At 33.6% G+C, this 15,530-nt stretch overlaps 1 protein-coding gene across 2 annotated transcripts; it reads right to left on the reverse strand.

Moving 5' to 3' along the window:
- Window positions 1-723: 723 nt before the first annotated feature.
- Window positions 724-3,033, reverse strand: LOC149553839 (NADPH-dependent aldo-keto reductase, chloroplastic-like). 2 transcript variants are annotated; one of them, XM_089789190.1, is made up of 6 exons: window positions 2,942-3,033; window positions 2,717-2,854; window positions 2,052-2,227; window positions 1,713-1,953; window positions 1,394-1,573; window positions 724-1,153 (listed from the first exon to the last, which is right to left on the reverse strand). In XM_089789190.1, the coding sequence occupies exons 2-6, from the start codon at window positions 2,843-2,845 to the stop codon at window positions 926-928; spliced, it is 954 nt and encodes a 317-aa protein (XP_089645316.1). In that variant the 5' UTR covers window positions 2,846-2,854; window positions 2,942-3,033; the 3' UTR covers window positions 724-925. The 2 variants fall into 2 exon arrangements, with proteins under 2 accessions (XP_089645316.1, XP_089645315.1); XM_089789189.1 differs by lacking the exon at window positions 2,942-3,033 and having other exon boundaries at window positions 2,717-2,935.
- Between the last annotated feature and the right edge of the window lie 12,497 nt (window positions 3,034-15,530).

The raw sequence follows: 15,530 nt of genomic DNA on the forward strand, positions 1-15,530 counted from the left end.
ATTTCTTCTTTCGACATATACTAGGTACTCAAATGTATGTCCCATAACCTCGGGTAGTTAGAATACTCAACTAGTCATCCGTACCAACTTGATCTTTCTGTTGTTCTTATGTTAGATACCACAGAAGACTGTTATGTTGACATTGATGAAAAACTTTGTCATGAATATAACGTAATCATAGTAACATATCTACAATACTCCCTCATAGGAATATCATCAACGTTCATGCTTCCAACAATCTCTCAACATAAACATCTAGACATATAAGGAGTAAAAGAAAGAGCATGGATGGGTCTTATATTTCCTCATTACAACTGGTTAATATAACACTCAAAACACACTCAAATAAAAATGGATTTAAAAAATACTAAATATGAGGTACATTACTATAAGTGCACAAACAATATGCACATGGTATATAAACATAAGATGCTAACGCCTACATGTGGGTTAGCACCAAAATTTAACCAAGATAACACAATGCATCCCATATCAATGCCCATTACCATGTCCTATGCAACCAAAGGATGGTGGAAGTGTACCATATTACTAACTGAAGCTAGCTTATATCTCAATAAGACATAACATTATCGTATTCTAGAAAAACCATAAATATTAATCATAGGTTTTATCAAAACATATTTAAGTAGAGTGCAACTCAAAGCAATTCTACACATAAAGTAAATCCATATCATAGGATTGTCCCGATCTAGTGTCAAGATATAACTCAAACCATGAAATACCAATCATGGCACCTGTATTTATTTAGAAATCTATAATCTGAAATAAAGTGGTCTAGAGAAAAACATATAACGCTAATGGTCCATAATGAGTAAATATTGTTACTAGCATGAAATCGAAGGAGGGTCACACAATGGACCTTACATATAATATTTTAAAATTTCAACAAACCTATAATCGCACATTAGATCTCTCCATCCCATAGTTCTTCAATAGTTTTGTAAGGGCTACTTGTTGCATTTACAAGATCTTCTCCCTTCAAATTCTTCTTTTGTTCAAGTTTACCCAATTTCTCATGATCTTCAGTAGTTAAACACCAATCAAAAACTTCAAAATTTGTAGTTATCCTCTCTTTATTAAAGCTCTTAGGTATCACACTTACTCCCTGCTCTATTCCCCACCTCAACGCAACCTACAAAGAACATGCAAGGCATTATAATAAGAATGTGCAAGAAGATAATATATGGACTGACATTCAAAAATTTAAAAAAAAATAGTTATTATGGATCTCTGGTTTATTTGTAAAGTTAAATGTTTTTTAAAGAGTCTATTTGAAATCAAATCTTGCTAAAGTATAAGACTCCAACATAAAAAATGAGGCAATTTGACATTATAGATAAAATATCCTACAAAAGACATAAGAACTATATACCTGTGCTATAGACTTTCCATGCTTTTGAGCAATTTCTTGAACAACAAGATTGTCCATCATCGCATTGGTTCCCCATACGGTGTTGGGAGCTCCAAGAGGAGAATATGCTGATGCGTGGATTTTCATCTCACTACAATACTTTCTTAACTTTTTCTGCTGCCACATTGGGTGCATCTCTACCTGCCATGTATTCCACCACTTTTAGTCAATTACTTATACATTTTGAACAAAATGAAGATAATTAAACTTGGAGAAAATATATATAAGCAAACTTTGAGAAAAACTATAGTAGGAAAAACTGAAAACAGTGCAACATTACTTGATTCACAGCAGGAGGAATTTTGGCATATTTCAACAAATCTTCAATCTTTTTAGAGGAAAAATTGCTCAACCCAATAGCTTTGGTGAGACCCAATTCAAAACATTTTTCCATGCCTTGCCAAGTAGATTTGATATCCAGAGGCAAAAAGTCTTCCTCCCTTGGCGGACGGGTATGTCCTTTCCTTAGCCTTACAGGCTCATGTATCAGATACAAGTCTACATATTCCAGCTGCAAATTGCTGCAAACGAAAAAATACAATTTTTACATATCAACGTGGAATAATTGATTTTCTAGATAAACCATAGAGTATTAAGACGTATGTGTAGATTTATATACTCGAGACTTTTGGTGATTGCAGCAACGGGATCGTCATGTTCATCATCCCAAAGTTTAGTGGTGATAAATACTTCTTCCCTTTTCACAACACCGCTTTGGAAAGCTTCTTTGAGAGCTGCTCCCAAGGCATCTTCTGAACCATAAATGGCCGCTGTGTCAAAATGTCTGTATCCAACCTATAGTCAAACTAATATATATGTTACTATATTTTTTATAATTTTTCTTTTAAAAAGAGATCAATTTAAGCACAAAATGCTTTTACTCATTTGTCTGTTTTAAAAACTTCTTTATCCAGTTTGCAGGGATAGAAATATGGGAATATAAATTGTTATTCTGAAATAGAAAATAGGCATACATGTATATTTTTATTCTCTGTTTGGTTCAGGCCAGAATTTGATGGGGAATATGTTTTCTAAAATAAATAAAACAATAGGAATATATATTAGATGGAATTGCATATGCTCATTTTTGGACCAAAATTGCAATATATATTCATATTCACAATTCGGATTGGGTGCACCCAAACAGAAAATTCAAAATTTTAAGAATTTACATATGCCTATACCACTACTATTCACAATGCCTACATAGACAACAACTGACTCGCTTACTGAATTTTTCTAATTAACACTAAAATTCTTATAGACTGTTAGTGACATATATACCTGAAGAGCCACAGCGACAGCTTCCTTGATCCCCTCATACTGATCAGCTGGAGCGCCAGTTCCGAGCCCAATCACAGGTATTTTGCTTCCAGTATTCAGTTCTACAACTGCTCCCATCTTTGCTGCCATTAATCAATTCTACACACACAGGAATGAAAAGTAATATCAAACTTGATAGCAGGCTTCTTTACATATTTTGAGGGTTTCAGTAGCTATTTAACGTACCATTCAATGCATCCTGGGCGCTTGTTGCCCAAAGCAGTAGTACACAGACAACAACACAAAAGTTTAACTGACATGTGTCGGGATGATTGGAGTTGCCAGTCATTGTATCTAGGAAGGTGTCAGTTGCCGGTCATTGACCAAAAATAGTGATGAATGTAATGTTGTCTCTCATCAAAGATAGGCATGTCAACATCCATTCTGTAAGGACGTTGAGTTCTTTTAGATAAATAAAACTGCATTCATCCTTTTTAGGAAGATTCGTAATTTCAACAAATTTTTTGAAATTTCTTCTTTTATAATTAACTTTTATAATTAGCTAGCACTTGTACTCCATAGGTTCAAGGGATTAGTCGATTTCTAATGCCACAATCTGAATTCAAGTTAGGATTTACTCCTTTTGTTCTCTAGTTCTCTATATTGACTTGAAGCTACAAGCTTATTACAATTCTTTACAAATGTCATGCATTAAACCTTGCATTGATTTCAATATGCAAGTCTTAAAAATCTTAGATTGTCAAAGCCTTACAAAGGTACTTGACTCTCCAAGAATTCCTTATTAAAAATTCCTGCTTTAGCATGTGTATTTGGTAAATTATTTTGCTCTTTACTGTACAGGCACCCCCATAAGGTAACAAGGTTTATGAGTTTACTGATTCAAACATGCCTAATGTGAAGGAGAAAGAACAAGCTCGTCCATCATTTTTGGTCATCATAGTGCTATGTTGATGACCAAGTCTGACATAATTAAATAAAAGGTAGCTTTCAAACTATTGAGATGCAATAGGGGCATTAGAAGAGTACACAACTTTTGTGCAGGTTGAGTCTTCCGTCATATTATTGCATAGAAACATAGTCAAGGAATTTATCTAGGGTTGCTTGATTTGGATCTTCTCTCCATGTCAGTAGTGCAATCCATCTGTAGGGGATCAGGCCCGGCCTCCATCCTAATCCTTGAAAGCCTAAACCTGCTCAAAGTTGGTATATGCACAGATAGCTTTTACAAATACCTTTAACAAAAAAATAATTTGACACCAGATACATTTGTAAATCCATGCTAAATATATTCAATGTAGAAATGAATGTAATGAATTCAAAACTGAAGATTGTACAGAAAGGGTAAACACACAAACTGGTTTCCCTAGACTTCTACATCTCCTCGATTGTTCTCTAAAGGTTGTGTTGATGTGCTTGGACCATTGATTCAACCACACTCGGGTCATGTATGAAGGATTAATTATGCTTGTGTGGCAGTGCAAATTATTGCAAATGCCATTTCAAGCTCTGTTAATGCATGTGCTAGGTCTTAGAAGGTTGTCTTGTTGTGCTTGGATCAGTGAATCAACCACAAATGGGATAATTTATTAGTATAAAATAATAATCTCCTTCAATTAACATCGAGCTTCTAATGTATGAAACATGAAAGGAACATAACCAGAATTTTAAGAAGCCTTAAAAATATTCAGTGTCTAGCATCAAAATTGCCAAAACCAATGTCTTGAGTTTGACCATCTAGATAAGATAGTTAGAAAAACATTCCCTGTCATCAAACTGAGGAAGATGAAGAAATCAAAATAAAAGTTGTACATTTTTTTGACAGTGATCTAATGAAAATTTATCTTTCATTTACTTGTTGCATGCTCCACTTGAATTCTTCAGGGCATCCACAAAATTGTATTACTTTGCAAGTCATTGTTCTACAACTTGTGGTCGACAAGTTCAAGGGATGGAAGACAATAATTTTTTGTGTGTTATAATTTACATCATTAAGATAACAAAACTTCAGAGAAAAAATTGTGCAGCCTGGAGATACATTCTAGGATGCAAGAAACCAATAGAAGATAAAATGGGCTTTTTTAGGGCTACATATTACCACAAGTAACCTAAAAGGCACACCCCAACTTGCTTCTGAGGCTGGGTGGCTTATAGTTATTCTTCACTTAAGGGTAATGCTTTTCGTCTTTCATTTCTAAAAATTTGGTCTTAATAAGCAGAAAGGCAGAGTACATTTTATTTTTCTCTCAAAAAATTAATGTTTACATTGTATGACAAGTACTACCCAACTATGACAGCAGGAACAATTGCTGGAGTGGCTTCTAGACGGCCAATAACTCTATCAGTAACAAGAATATCCTCAAGGTAGAATATTTTTTATGGAGAGATTTTCATGAAATAATTTTTCTCTCTATGTTTATTGAGATTTCTGCAATCTTTAAGGTGAGAAAATATGGAATTGAGATTTTTGCAATCTTTAAGGGGAGCAACTATAGAATATATTATCAAGAATGATGTGTATAATCTGTATTTTGAAGCATTTTCATAAATGATTTAAGATTTATTGATTTCATGTATCAGATTTTATTAAAGTATATTATTGTAAATTATTGAGAAAATAACTCAAGTGCAGTTTTCTATAACAAGATTTTGTAGACTCACTGCTAAACCACTAGTTTATTTAGGTACGTCATTCGTAAAAATCTTAATCATTATAGCTATTGACTAAAAGTTATACTAAATTAAACACTTGGAATCTGCATCAAAAAATTTATATACTTGACATCAAGCATGGCTCACTGGCAGACTCAGATTATGCACATAGCCATTTCCAGATTCAAGGTACTTTAGGTATCCTAATTTTGATATCCTCAAGCATAGCAATCTTTTTGAAGCATAAAATTCATGTCTCCTAAAACATACACTAAGAATCCAAGGGTACCTAGTCAAACTGTTAGCCTATCAAGGCACAGAAAACTAAATTGCATCCAACCCAAACATTACCAACTAAAATATAGTAACAACAAACAATCCATGAAATCTTAGAACACTAAATTGAATTCATCCCTGTACCTTTCACCATGATTCCCAAAAATGAACAGACAGAATTTGAATGAAGCACGTGTAAAGTAAAGAATTGAACTTACTGTGTGCTTAAAATATGGAAAATCTGAGCTTTCTGTGTTGTTCAAAGATTGGCAATGGCCACAATTGGAGACCACAAATGATAGGCATGGAAACCATCATGGAGATGCAGCCTTTCAAAAGCCCAATGAGTCTATCTTGCAATGGCAGTATCTCTGTATATAGGAGAAGAGAGTGGTGTTTATCCATCTAACCCCATGTTGTGCCCTCTGCTACATTAGAAACCAAATCCCATCATATCAGGCTCTACAGCAATTTGCCACAACACCAAGGTAGTAACAGGTCTATGGCAGAAAGCACTGCAGAAGTAACTTTTTGTCCATCTCCACTGGGTGGGAACTATTCTGAAGTGGCATATCTCTATTTGGCACCTGAACAGGGGATTTTGACTTGGACTGGATAGTAAAGAGGAGAACACAACTGAAAATCGAAGATGAAATAAAAGAAATCATCAATAAATTCACCACCGAAAGTTCCACATTTCCTTTAAATAATTTGTTAAATGCAACAGAAAGGAAGTCTTTCCATTGTAAAGATGAAAATGTTACCAGCTACAGATCAATACTTCAGCAAATAATTTGTTAAAAAAACAACAAAAAAGAGGTTTTTTTTAAATTATACAGAATGAAAAATTTACAAGTTGTTCAACATTTTCCTAAATAATATGAAAAGAAGAAACGGAAAGTAAGCTTTCCATTGTCAAGAATGGATTCTGTAATGATCTGTTAAAAAGAAACGGATAAAAATAATGGAAAATTCACAGGTTACAGTTCAACATTTTTGTAAATCATGTAAGGCCTTCTCATTGTAAAGAATGGGAAAATTACTGTAAATAATCTATTAAAAAAGTAATATTTTTAAAAAATAATGTGAGGCCTTTTTATTGTAAATAATGGAAAACTCACCCTAAACAATCTGTTAAAAGGAGGTCTCTTCATTATATAAGTGAAAAAAAACACTAGTTATGAGTTATAGTTCAACAATTCTATAAATAATCTGTGAAAAAGCAATAGAAAAGAGGGAAACCAAAACAAATTTGAGACATCCATAGGAACCAAGTTTGGAGGTAAAAAAACCTTGATCTTGAGCAACACCAAGTTGAAAATAAAAATAATTTCCTTTTCCTTATCTCATTTCGATTATCATGTAATCATTGTGTTCTATGAAAACTGAAGAGACAATCTCAAAGGAACTTGATCAAATAGTTGGTGTGCATTCTCCAACCTTGTGCAATTGGTATACATGTCAATTATATAGTTTATGAGAACAATTCCAGAGCACCACACTAGTTTTATCATGTTGATAGAAACTTTTTTTTGGCCTCTGCTAAGGATTTTGATGCAATGCATAGGTGAGGGAGATAGGTTACCGAGATGACTGATTCCATGGCACCCATAGTGTCTTGGCAATTTTATGCAGCGAGTTTCAAAACTTTCCTTGATCAGCCATGTCTATTCTCCAACATAGTTGATGCCTATCTGTAAGTAATCTCTAATGTAGCTCCACATACCCAAGAGCTCCACATCATTCTCTGAATCCTACACACTAGAGATGTGCATGTATCTCTTGAATAAGTGCTTATAGTAGAAGCAACCATAGCGTCAAGCATGCAAGCAACATTATATCAAAAAAAATCACAAGACATAGCTCGTTGTCCTTGTCCCCTGATAAGCATCTCATTGAACATCTTTAGTGGAGGCAAGCTAAATTTTTAGGCATTTTTTAAGTTGGTTGTTTAACCTATGGTAACTTGATTCCTAGTGGGTTCATTCAGAATTGTTCAATTTCACAAATAGACCTAAAATAAATGTTCAACAAATAGATCCAAAATCCATTCATTAATTAAAGCTTATGCATTTTGAAGGACCTTACAATTATCAAGAATTGTTCATTAATAAGCTTAATCATAACCATTCAATTTCACAAAAATACTTCTCAATTATGTCTAATTTTTTTTCCATCATAAACATGATCTAATAAATCAAATATTAGATGCAATTTTGTCCATTTATGCTTAAGATTGACATTTATCCCATTAATAAAAAAGGTACAGTGTAGTGTGAAACTAAAATATTTGTACTTATTATCATTTGTGCAATTATTGTAGGAGGTTTGCATAGATAGTACAACCCAATATGGTTCTTAGAAAATATGCCATCCACTCCATATGATTCTTTGGTTTTAAGAAAAGCATTTGAGAAAGTATGAACCATGCTTAGTATCATTTGTAAATTGTAATTAAATTAGGGATAATATGCACTCATAAAAAGATTAATGACTAATGTTCCATTTGTAGTACTTCTCTCAAGAGGTTTGGACTACTTGTTGGTTGTTGTAGTTGTTGCTTGCCATTTGGCAGGTACTGAAGCCACAAAACTTTGGAGGGCACAATAACAGTCTTTTTGTGTTGGATTAGAGGCTAGTCTCTTTCCTCCCATTCAAGTTTTTCTTGAATTTCCTTTATTTAACCTTCCTTCTACTAATTATCTTTTCCCCTTCACACAAAAATAAGGCTCACTAGATTTGGCAGTTGTAAGAGAGGATGGAAATTATTGTGAAACCCTTCATCATGAATTTCACCTCATGGTGTAGGTGTGTGTTTCACTCATGTCTTTCTCAAAGTATATCATTGGTCAAATACTTGGGGGCAAGGATATTTAGCTATTTATGTGCAAAGTTTCATATGAGCTAATGAATTTATGTGCTTTACAATAATAGGATGGCATAGATTCACTTGAGGATGTTATCTATCATTCAGATAGATATGATGTGATAACTATAAGAGAAAGCACACCCGTGTTCTGAATCTCACAAAAAATCAAGTCTTTGGGAGCCAAGATGGTTCTCTTTGGCAAAGGTTCAGATGAAATTTTCAGAGGTTTTTTGTATTTCCACAAGGATCCTAAAGAAAAAGAATTCCACGAGGAAATATGTCACAAGATAATCACATCTTAATGCCACAAAACCTCTTTATTTGGCTCTTTATCGAAGAAATTCTAAAAATAGGCAACAATTTCTAAAGATAATTATGAATAGGAATAAAAAATTGGAATAAGTTTTCTATTTTTTTCATTTGGTTTGTCAATTGAAATAGGGAAATATTCCCAGTTTGCCTCTAAAATGAGCTTATACCCATTCTAGAAAATAGTTGTTATCCCTATTCTCCATTCCTATGCCTGCAACCAAACTAACATCATCCTCGACTTAATGTTTAAATATAGAATAATAGTTAAATTGCATTCATTTATTCCCATTAGACTATAATTGAGAAAGAGGCAATCATTTCCCAAGATAATTAAACAAACAATTCTTTAACATGAAAAGCCTATAGAGACAATTGTTGAATGGTGTTTCACTATAATCAATAAATAAGTATCTATTCCTTGGAAAATTTACTCATGAAAATGAAAAGCACAAAACTTTGGAAAGTAAAAGGAAAAGAAGAAGGCATCTTTATAATGATGTTTCCCTACACTCTTGAAAATACATATTATTCCTTCTGTCCGCACTTCAACCAAAGAATTCAAATAACAAAACATAGAGCACTCGATCAAGAAGAAAATCAGTAAATGATTCTTACTTCTTTCAATTCCCTTGAGGCAAACATAAAATCTACAAACAATCAAGTTTCTGAAAACAATCTGCAAATATTTCATTCTTACATATCTGACCACCATAAAATGACTCACAAAGTAACGTTAGGAGGGAGAGAATAACTAGGGCCAAAGGCTCACCCAACAATCTAAACCACCTTGTAGAGTTAACACAATGGAAGCAAACACACAAAGAGAACAACACCACATACAAAGAGAACAATATTCTTTTATTGGTTCATCAAATGATTAGCATACATACCCACCTGTAAGGCCTTCTGAGTTATGGCTAGATACAAAATATATTCATGATCCACAATCTAGCTTCAAACTCACACTTCCAAACACATATGCAATCGACTTTTTTGTCCTCCCCAAAATTTGCTCAAACTCTAAGCCTAAACACCCTATTTATGCTTGCTAAAATGACTTATAGAAGATTCTAGACTATTACAAAATAGAAACGTTGACACTAAAATGGTCTACACACATCCTAAGACAAGATCTTATCATGAAATTCATGATCAAAATTAATCCCTCAAGTCATCTCCCATTAAGAATCAAAACATGGAAAACTCGTCCAAAATGCTGACACTTAGCATCAACAAGTTCACTTAGCACATGAATGAATGCTCAAAAAATATTAGATAACTCAGTACCCACTGGATAGCTTGGTACACACTATAGAACTTGGCATAGACTGCAGAGTGAGATGGGATAACACACTAATCCAAATGTTAACATGATGTGAGATAACTTCAACTTAATAGATACTGAAAAATTATAGGCACTCGGCAATAGCTAGAACTCAACAATGACTGCAACTTAGAAACAACTAGAAAAATGAACACAAATGAGTAGGATAATATATCAACCTAGGATGCTCCTACATCAAATAACTAGGGTAGAAAGAAATGATTCTCCTGAACCATATAGGTGTCACAACTTGAGCTAAATCCAACTCAGATTGAGAAATCTATGTAGCATCTTCAACTAGCCTATTCTTCCACTTCACCAAATATTCATAGTAGTCTTTTCCTCTTGTGCTTTTACCAACTCTCTAATCCAATATCTATTCAACCTCTTCAGTCTGCTTCTTAGGATAATCATCAGGTGCAACAACTTCATCAGCTGACTCATGATACTTATTCAGATTAGTAACATTGAATATAGGAGATATATCCATGTTATAAGGTAACTCAACTTCATAAGCATTTCCACTATTAAACTTCTTCAAGATCTTACAAGGTCCAAACTTCTTCACCTTTAACTTACTATATGCTCCAACATAAAATTTTCCTTTCTTCAAATGAACCATCACCTCTTCAACAACTTCAAAAACATGATGTCATCTAGACTTATCAGCATTCTCCTTGTACTTCTAATTACTTTGCCCCAACTTCGGCTTCACTTCCATATGCAAAGACTCCATAAAATCAGCAAATTCTTCTCCTGTAGCACTTCTCTTCTCTTCACCAATAACATCCCTTAAATCTGATACTCCTCTAAGCTTCATTCTAGCAACAATCTCAAAAGGTGTCTTTCCTATACTCCTATTCACAAAATTATTGTATGCAAACTAAGCTTGTGCTAATACCATCTCCCAATTACCCAACTAAGCATCTCCAACTAAGCATCTCAGCAAATTACCCAAGCTTCTATTCACAACTTCTATCTATCCATCAATTTGTGGATGGAATGTAGAACTAAACTTCAACTCAGTAGCCATCTTCTTCCACAAACTTCTCCAAAAATAACCAACAAATTTACTATCTGTGAGAAATAATACTTCTTGGTAATCCATGCAATCTAACAATCTCTTTGAAGAAAAGTTCAACAACATGCTCAACATCTGATGTCTTCTTACATGGTATAAAATGAGCCATGTTAGAAAATCTATCCACAACAGAAAATATAGAATCATACCCCTTTTCTATTTTAGGCAATCCAAGAACAAAATCCATACTAATATCACTCTAAGGTTTCTCAGGAATAAAAATAGGTGTATACAATCTAGTATTCTGACTTACTCCTTTTGTAACTTCACAAACTCTACAACTCTTCACAAATTTATAAACATTCTAATACATCTATGGCAAATAATACTTCTCCTTCAACAAACTCAATGTCTTATTGATTTCAAAATGTCTAGCCAATCCACCACTATGCTTTTCCTTAATCAAATTAACTCTCATAGAAATTTTAGGAATACACAACTAAACATCTTTGAACAACATACCTTCTTGAATAAAAGATTCATCATACTTATTGATTTGATCTGTTAGATTTGGTGCTCTACACTCTCTTCACACCTTAGAAAAATCAAGATTAGTATCATATAACTCTTTCATCTCATCAAAACCAAGAACTTCAATCTTCATCTCATTCAACAAAGAATGTCTTTTTCTGAATGCATCAACAACTCTATTACTAACTCCACTCCTATGCTTGATCACAAATGTAAAACCCTACAAGTACTCAACCTACTTCATATGTCTCTGATTCAATCTACGTTGACTTCCCAAGTACTGTAAAGCTTTATGATCAATATAAAACACAAACTCCTTAGGAATCAAATAATGTCTCCACTTCTTCAGAGCTTGAACGATAGCATAAAACTCTTGATCATAGATAGAATACTACCTTTTAGCATCATTCAACTTCGTACTAAATAAAGCAATAGGTTTACCTTCTTGATTTAATAACACCCCTATTGCACTACCACTTGCATCACATTCAACTTGAAATACCTTATTGAAATCAGACAAAGCCAATATAGGTAACTTAGCAACCTTTTGTTTTAAAGTCTCAAAACTCTTATCAACTCCATGTACCCACTTGAATTCATTTTTATCTCCTCTCATTGTCTCAGTCATAGCATTACAAAAAATACTAAAATTCTTTATAAGCTTTCTATAAAAACTAGCCAAACCACAAAATGATCTTACCTCATCCACATTCTTAGGTGTAGGCCATTCCTAAACTACTTTAACCTTCTTAGGGTTCATTCTCAAACCATTAGTTGAAATCACAAATCCTAAATACACAATCTCCTCTTGCATAAAAGAACACATTTTTTAGATTAATTATCAGCTTCTCCTCTTTCAATCTCTACAACACTTTTCTAACATGCTCAAGATGTTCTTCCCTAGTCTTACTAAATATTAGAATATCATCCATATAAACCATCACAAAATTACCCAAAAAAAGTTTAGAACTTCATTTATCAACCTCATGAAAGTACTAGGTACGTTAGTCAAACCAAAAGGCATAACCAACCATTCATACAAACTATCTTTTGTCTTGAAAGAAGTCTTCCATTCATCTCTTTCTCTAATTTTGATATGATGATAGCCACTCTTCAAATCAATCTTTGTAAAATACTTTGTTCCATTTAAACAATCCATAATGTTATCCATCCTCGACATAAGAAACCTATATTTCATAGTGATCTTGTTAATAGCTCTAGAATTAGTACACATCCTCCATTCTTCATTCTTCTTAGGTGCTAATATAGCAAGTACAACACATGGACTCAAACTTTCTTTGATCAAACCTTTCTAAAGCAATGCATGCTCTTGTATGTTAAGTTCTTCATTCTCTGTAGGTGTCAATCTATATGGTGCTTTGTTTGGAAAATGAGCTCTAGGAATTAAATCCATACAATGACTTATAATTCTTACTAGAGGTAAACCATCAGGAATATCATCCACAACAATATCCTTATACTCATTCAATAATTCTATAATTTCTTCTAGTACTCGGTCAATATCACTAGTCTCTATTTTCACTTGGTCATTACCGACTTTTGTTGCTTGGTCATTACTATGAACACTCAGTCCACTAGGAACTATAGCAAAACAAACTTGATTCTTCTTCACTTCTTTTTCAAATTTCTTTCCATTAACCATGCAAATTTTCACAGTAGTACACTTGATCTCATATGGACTTTCGATCAAAGGCATCAATATTTGTTTCTTCCCATTCATCCAAAGAGTATATTGATCCAATCTTCCATCATGGACATCATATCTATCATATTGCCAAGGTCTACCTAAAAAAATATGACAAAAATCCATAGGCATAATATCACACAACACTGTTGGAAGATTCTGAAGATTGTTGGAAGATTGGTTGAAAGCATGAATGCTGATGATATTCCTATAGGGGAGTAGTACTATGATGATATGTTACATTCATGACCGAGTTTGTGATTGATGTCAATATAGCAAGTTTAATATTAACATAGAAAGTTTTGTGTGGTATCTGATAGAAGAAAAGTGGAAAGATCAAGTTGGTATGGATGGCTGGTTGAGCATTATAACCACCTAAGGTTATGGAAAATATTTTTGAGTATCTGGTATGGTAGTTAACATTGAAAGCAGAAATGATAAGTCTAGAAGAAGTTATGTAAGTTTTGGTGATGTTTGTTCTAAGATAGAGTTAATAGAGGCATGTTCTGGTAAACTTGTTATATCTCTTAGTAGAGTTGATATCTTGAGGATTGAGGTAGAGGACATGAAAAAGATATTTTGAGGATGATGTGGCTTAGCTCGCTCATCATAATATTACATGTATAGAAAGTTATTCAAGTTGCAAGCCAGAAGATTAAGGTTATTGCTAAGTGTAACATGTTCTTAATGTGGTCCTATAATAATTAATTGAGACAGTTTAAAAACTAACTTAGGGAGTTGTTTTATGGACTCAATATAAATAAAGTGCATTTTTCTTTATCATAAGATGTGATGATATGACTTTATGATCAATGATAATCAACCAAGAGTGCAAAATGTGAAGTTGAGCAGAGTAGTGTGGAAGTGAAGGAAACTTCATTGCTGAGGTTTTGCTGAGTGATCTGAGGTTTGGCATTTGGATCTGAGGTTTGTGACCTGGTCTACAAGGTTTCATAGTGATTGGTCTGGTTGACAAGAAATAGGAAAGGATAGAGGAAAGAGGAAGATAACAGTAAATTACTTGGTTGAGTAGTGAGCTCTTCTTGTAGTCAAAATTGCATGTTTGGGTAGTGGGCTCTTCTTGCATACATTATACCACAACTCCTAACAAAGTTGGCACAACTCTTAATAGGGTTGTGATGCAAGAGCATCCTAGGTGCAAGGGAAATCTTGCATCACCCAAAAAATATTTTATTTTTAGTCTTTTCTATTTTAATAAGGACTAGTAGATAGGGTGGTTACTATTTATGAGAACTTACTATTTTTAGTAAGTTTTTCATATGGGCTTAGAATGTTCTCATTTTCTATAGGAAGGTTCATTTTAGAGTTGTAAGTCTACCATAAAAATATGATTTCTCAAGCATAAGTATCAGAGAAGTTATTGTAGATTTTTAGTGGAAAAAATTATGGAAAAATTTTCAAGCTCACCATTGGAGGCCTTAGAGTGCCTAGATGAGGTCCAAAAACTCGTCAGAAGGGCACTAATGTGGTTTAGAGCTTGTAGATCAAGAGCTATCATTTTTGAAAAGTGGTTATAATAGCCAATTAGAGCAATGGTTCGTGAGTTATGGCCTTTCAAATTTGAGCTACTAGAAATATCTAAAATAATTGTCAAAGATGTATTTAGCCGACTCTATATGTATTGTTAGGGTCTGTCGGCCCTAGGTATTAAGTTTCAATGTCTAGAACCTTCCTAGGCGGCATAGAATTGCCTATTTAAGAAAGGCTCGAACATTGTCTAGGATAGCTCTGGGTGATAGTTTGCAACTTGACTTGCAGATTATTGTAATGAAGGCACCCATGTGGGTTAGCATATTATACTTGAGAATTTTATAATTTTTCATTTGCGATGCAAATAAGAAGTCCATATTTTGTTCTTGCATTAGATGTTGTTGCTTTTTTTCTATTATGTGTTTATGGTTTTAAGGGGAGCACCATGCATTAGGTTGGAATCTCCTAACAGGGATTCAAAGTCTCCTAACAGGGACTCATTGTACTAAATGTTGTAATAGACTCCTAAGAGGGTCCATCCTCTAATAAGAAATATTTATATTAGTACAACATCTTGTGGGCATCATTCTCACTGCGGTTTTCCCTCTGATCAAGGGTTTCCCTAGTCAACATATC

Source organism: Cupressus sempervirens, chromosome 6 (assembly GCF_028749045.1).
Source record: "Cupressus sempervirens isolate cs-2001-9-10 chromosome 6, ASM2874904v1, whole genome shotgun sequence".
NCBI classification, from domain to species: domain Eukaryota; kingdom Viridiplantae; phylum Streptophyta; class Pinopsida; order Cupressales; family Cupressaceae; genus Cupressus; species Cupressus sempervirens.

Coding starts and splice junctions, on each gene's coding strand:
- LOC149553839 (XM_089789190.1), bottom strand. CDS start 2,845: ATGGCAGCAAAGATGGGAGCAGTTGTAGAACTGAATACTGGAAGCAAA. Junction 2,228..2,716: donor CTGTCGCTGTGGCTCTTCAG/GTATATATGTCA, acceptor GTTTGACTATAG/GTTGGATACAGACATTTTGA. Junction 1,154..1,393: donor ATGGAAAGTCTATAGCACAG/GTATATAGTTCT, acceptor TGTTCTTTGTAG/GTTGCGTTGAGGTGGGGAAT.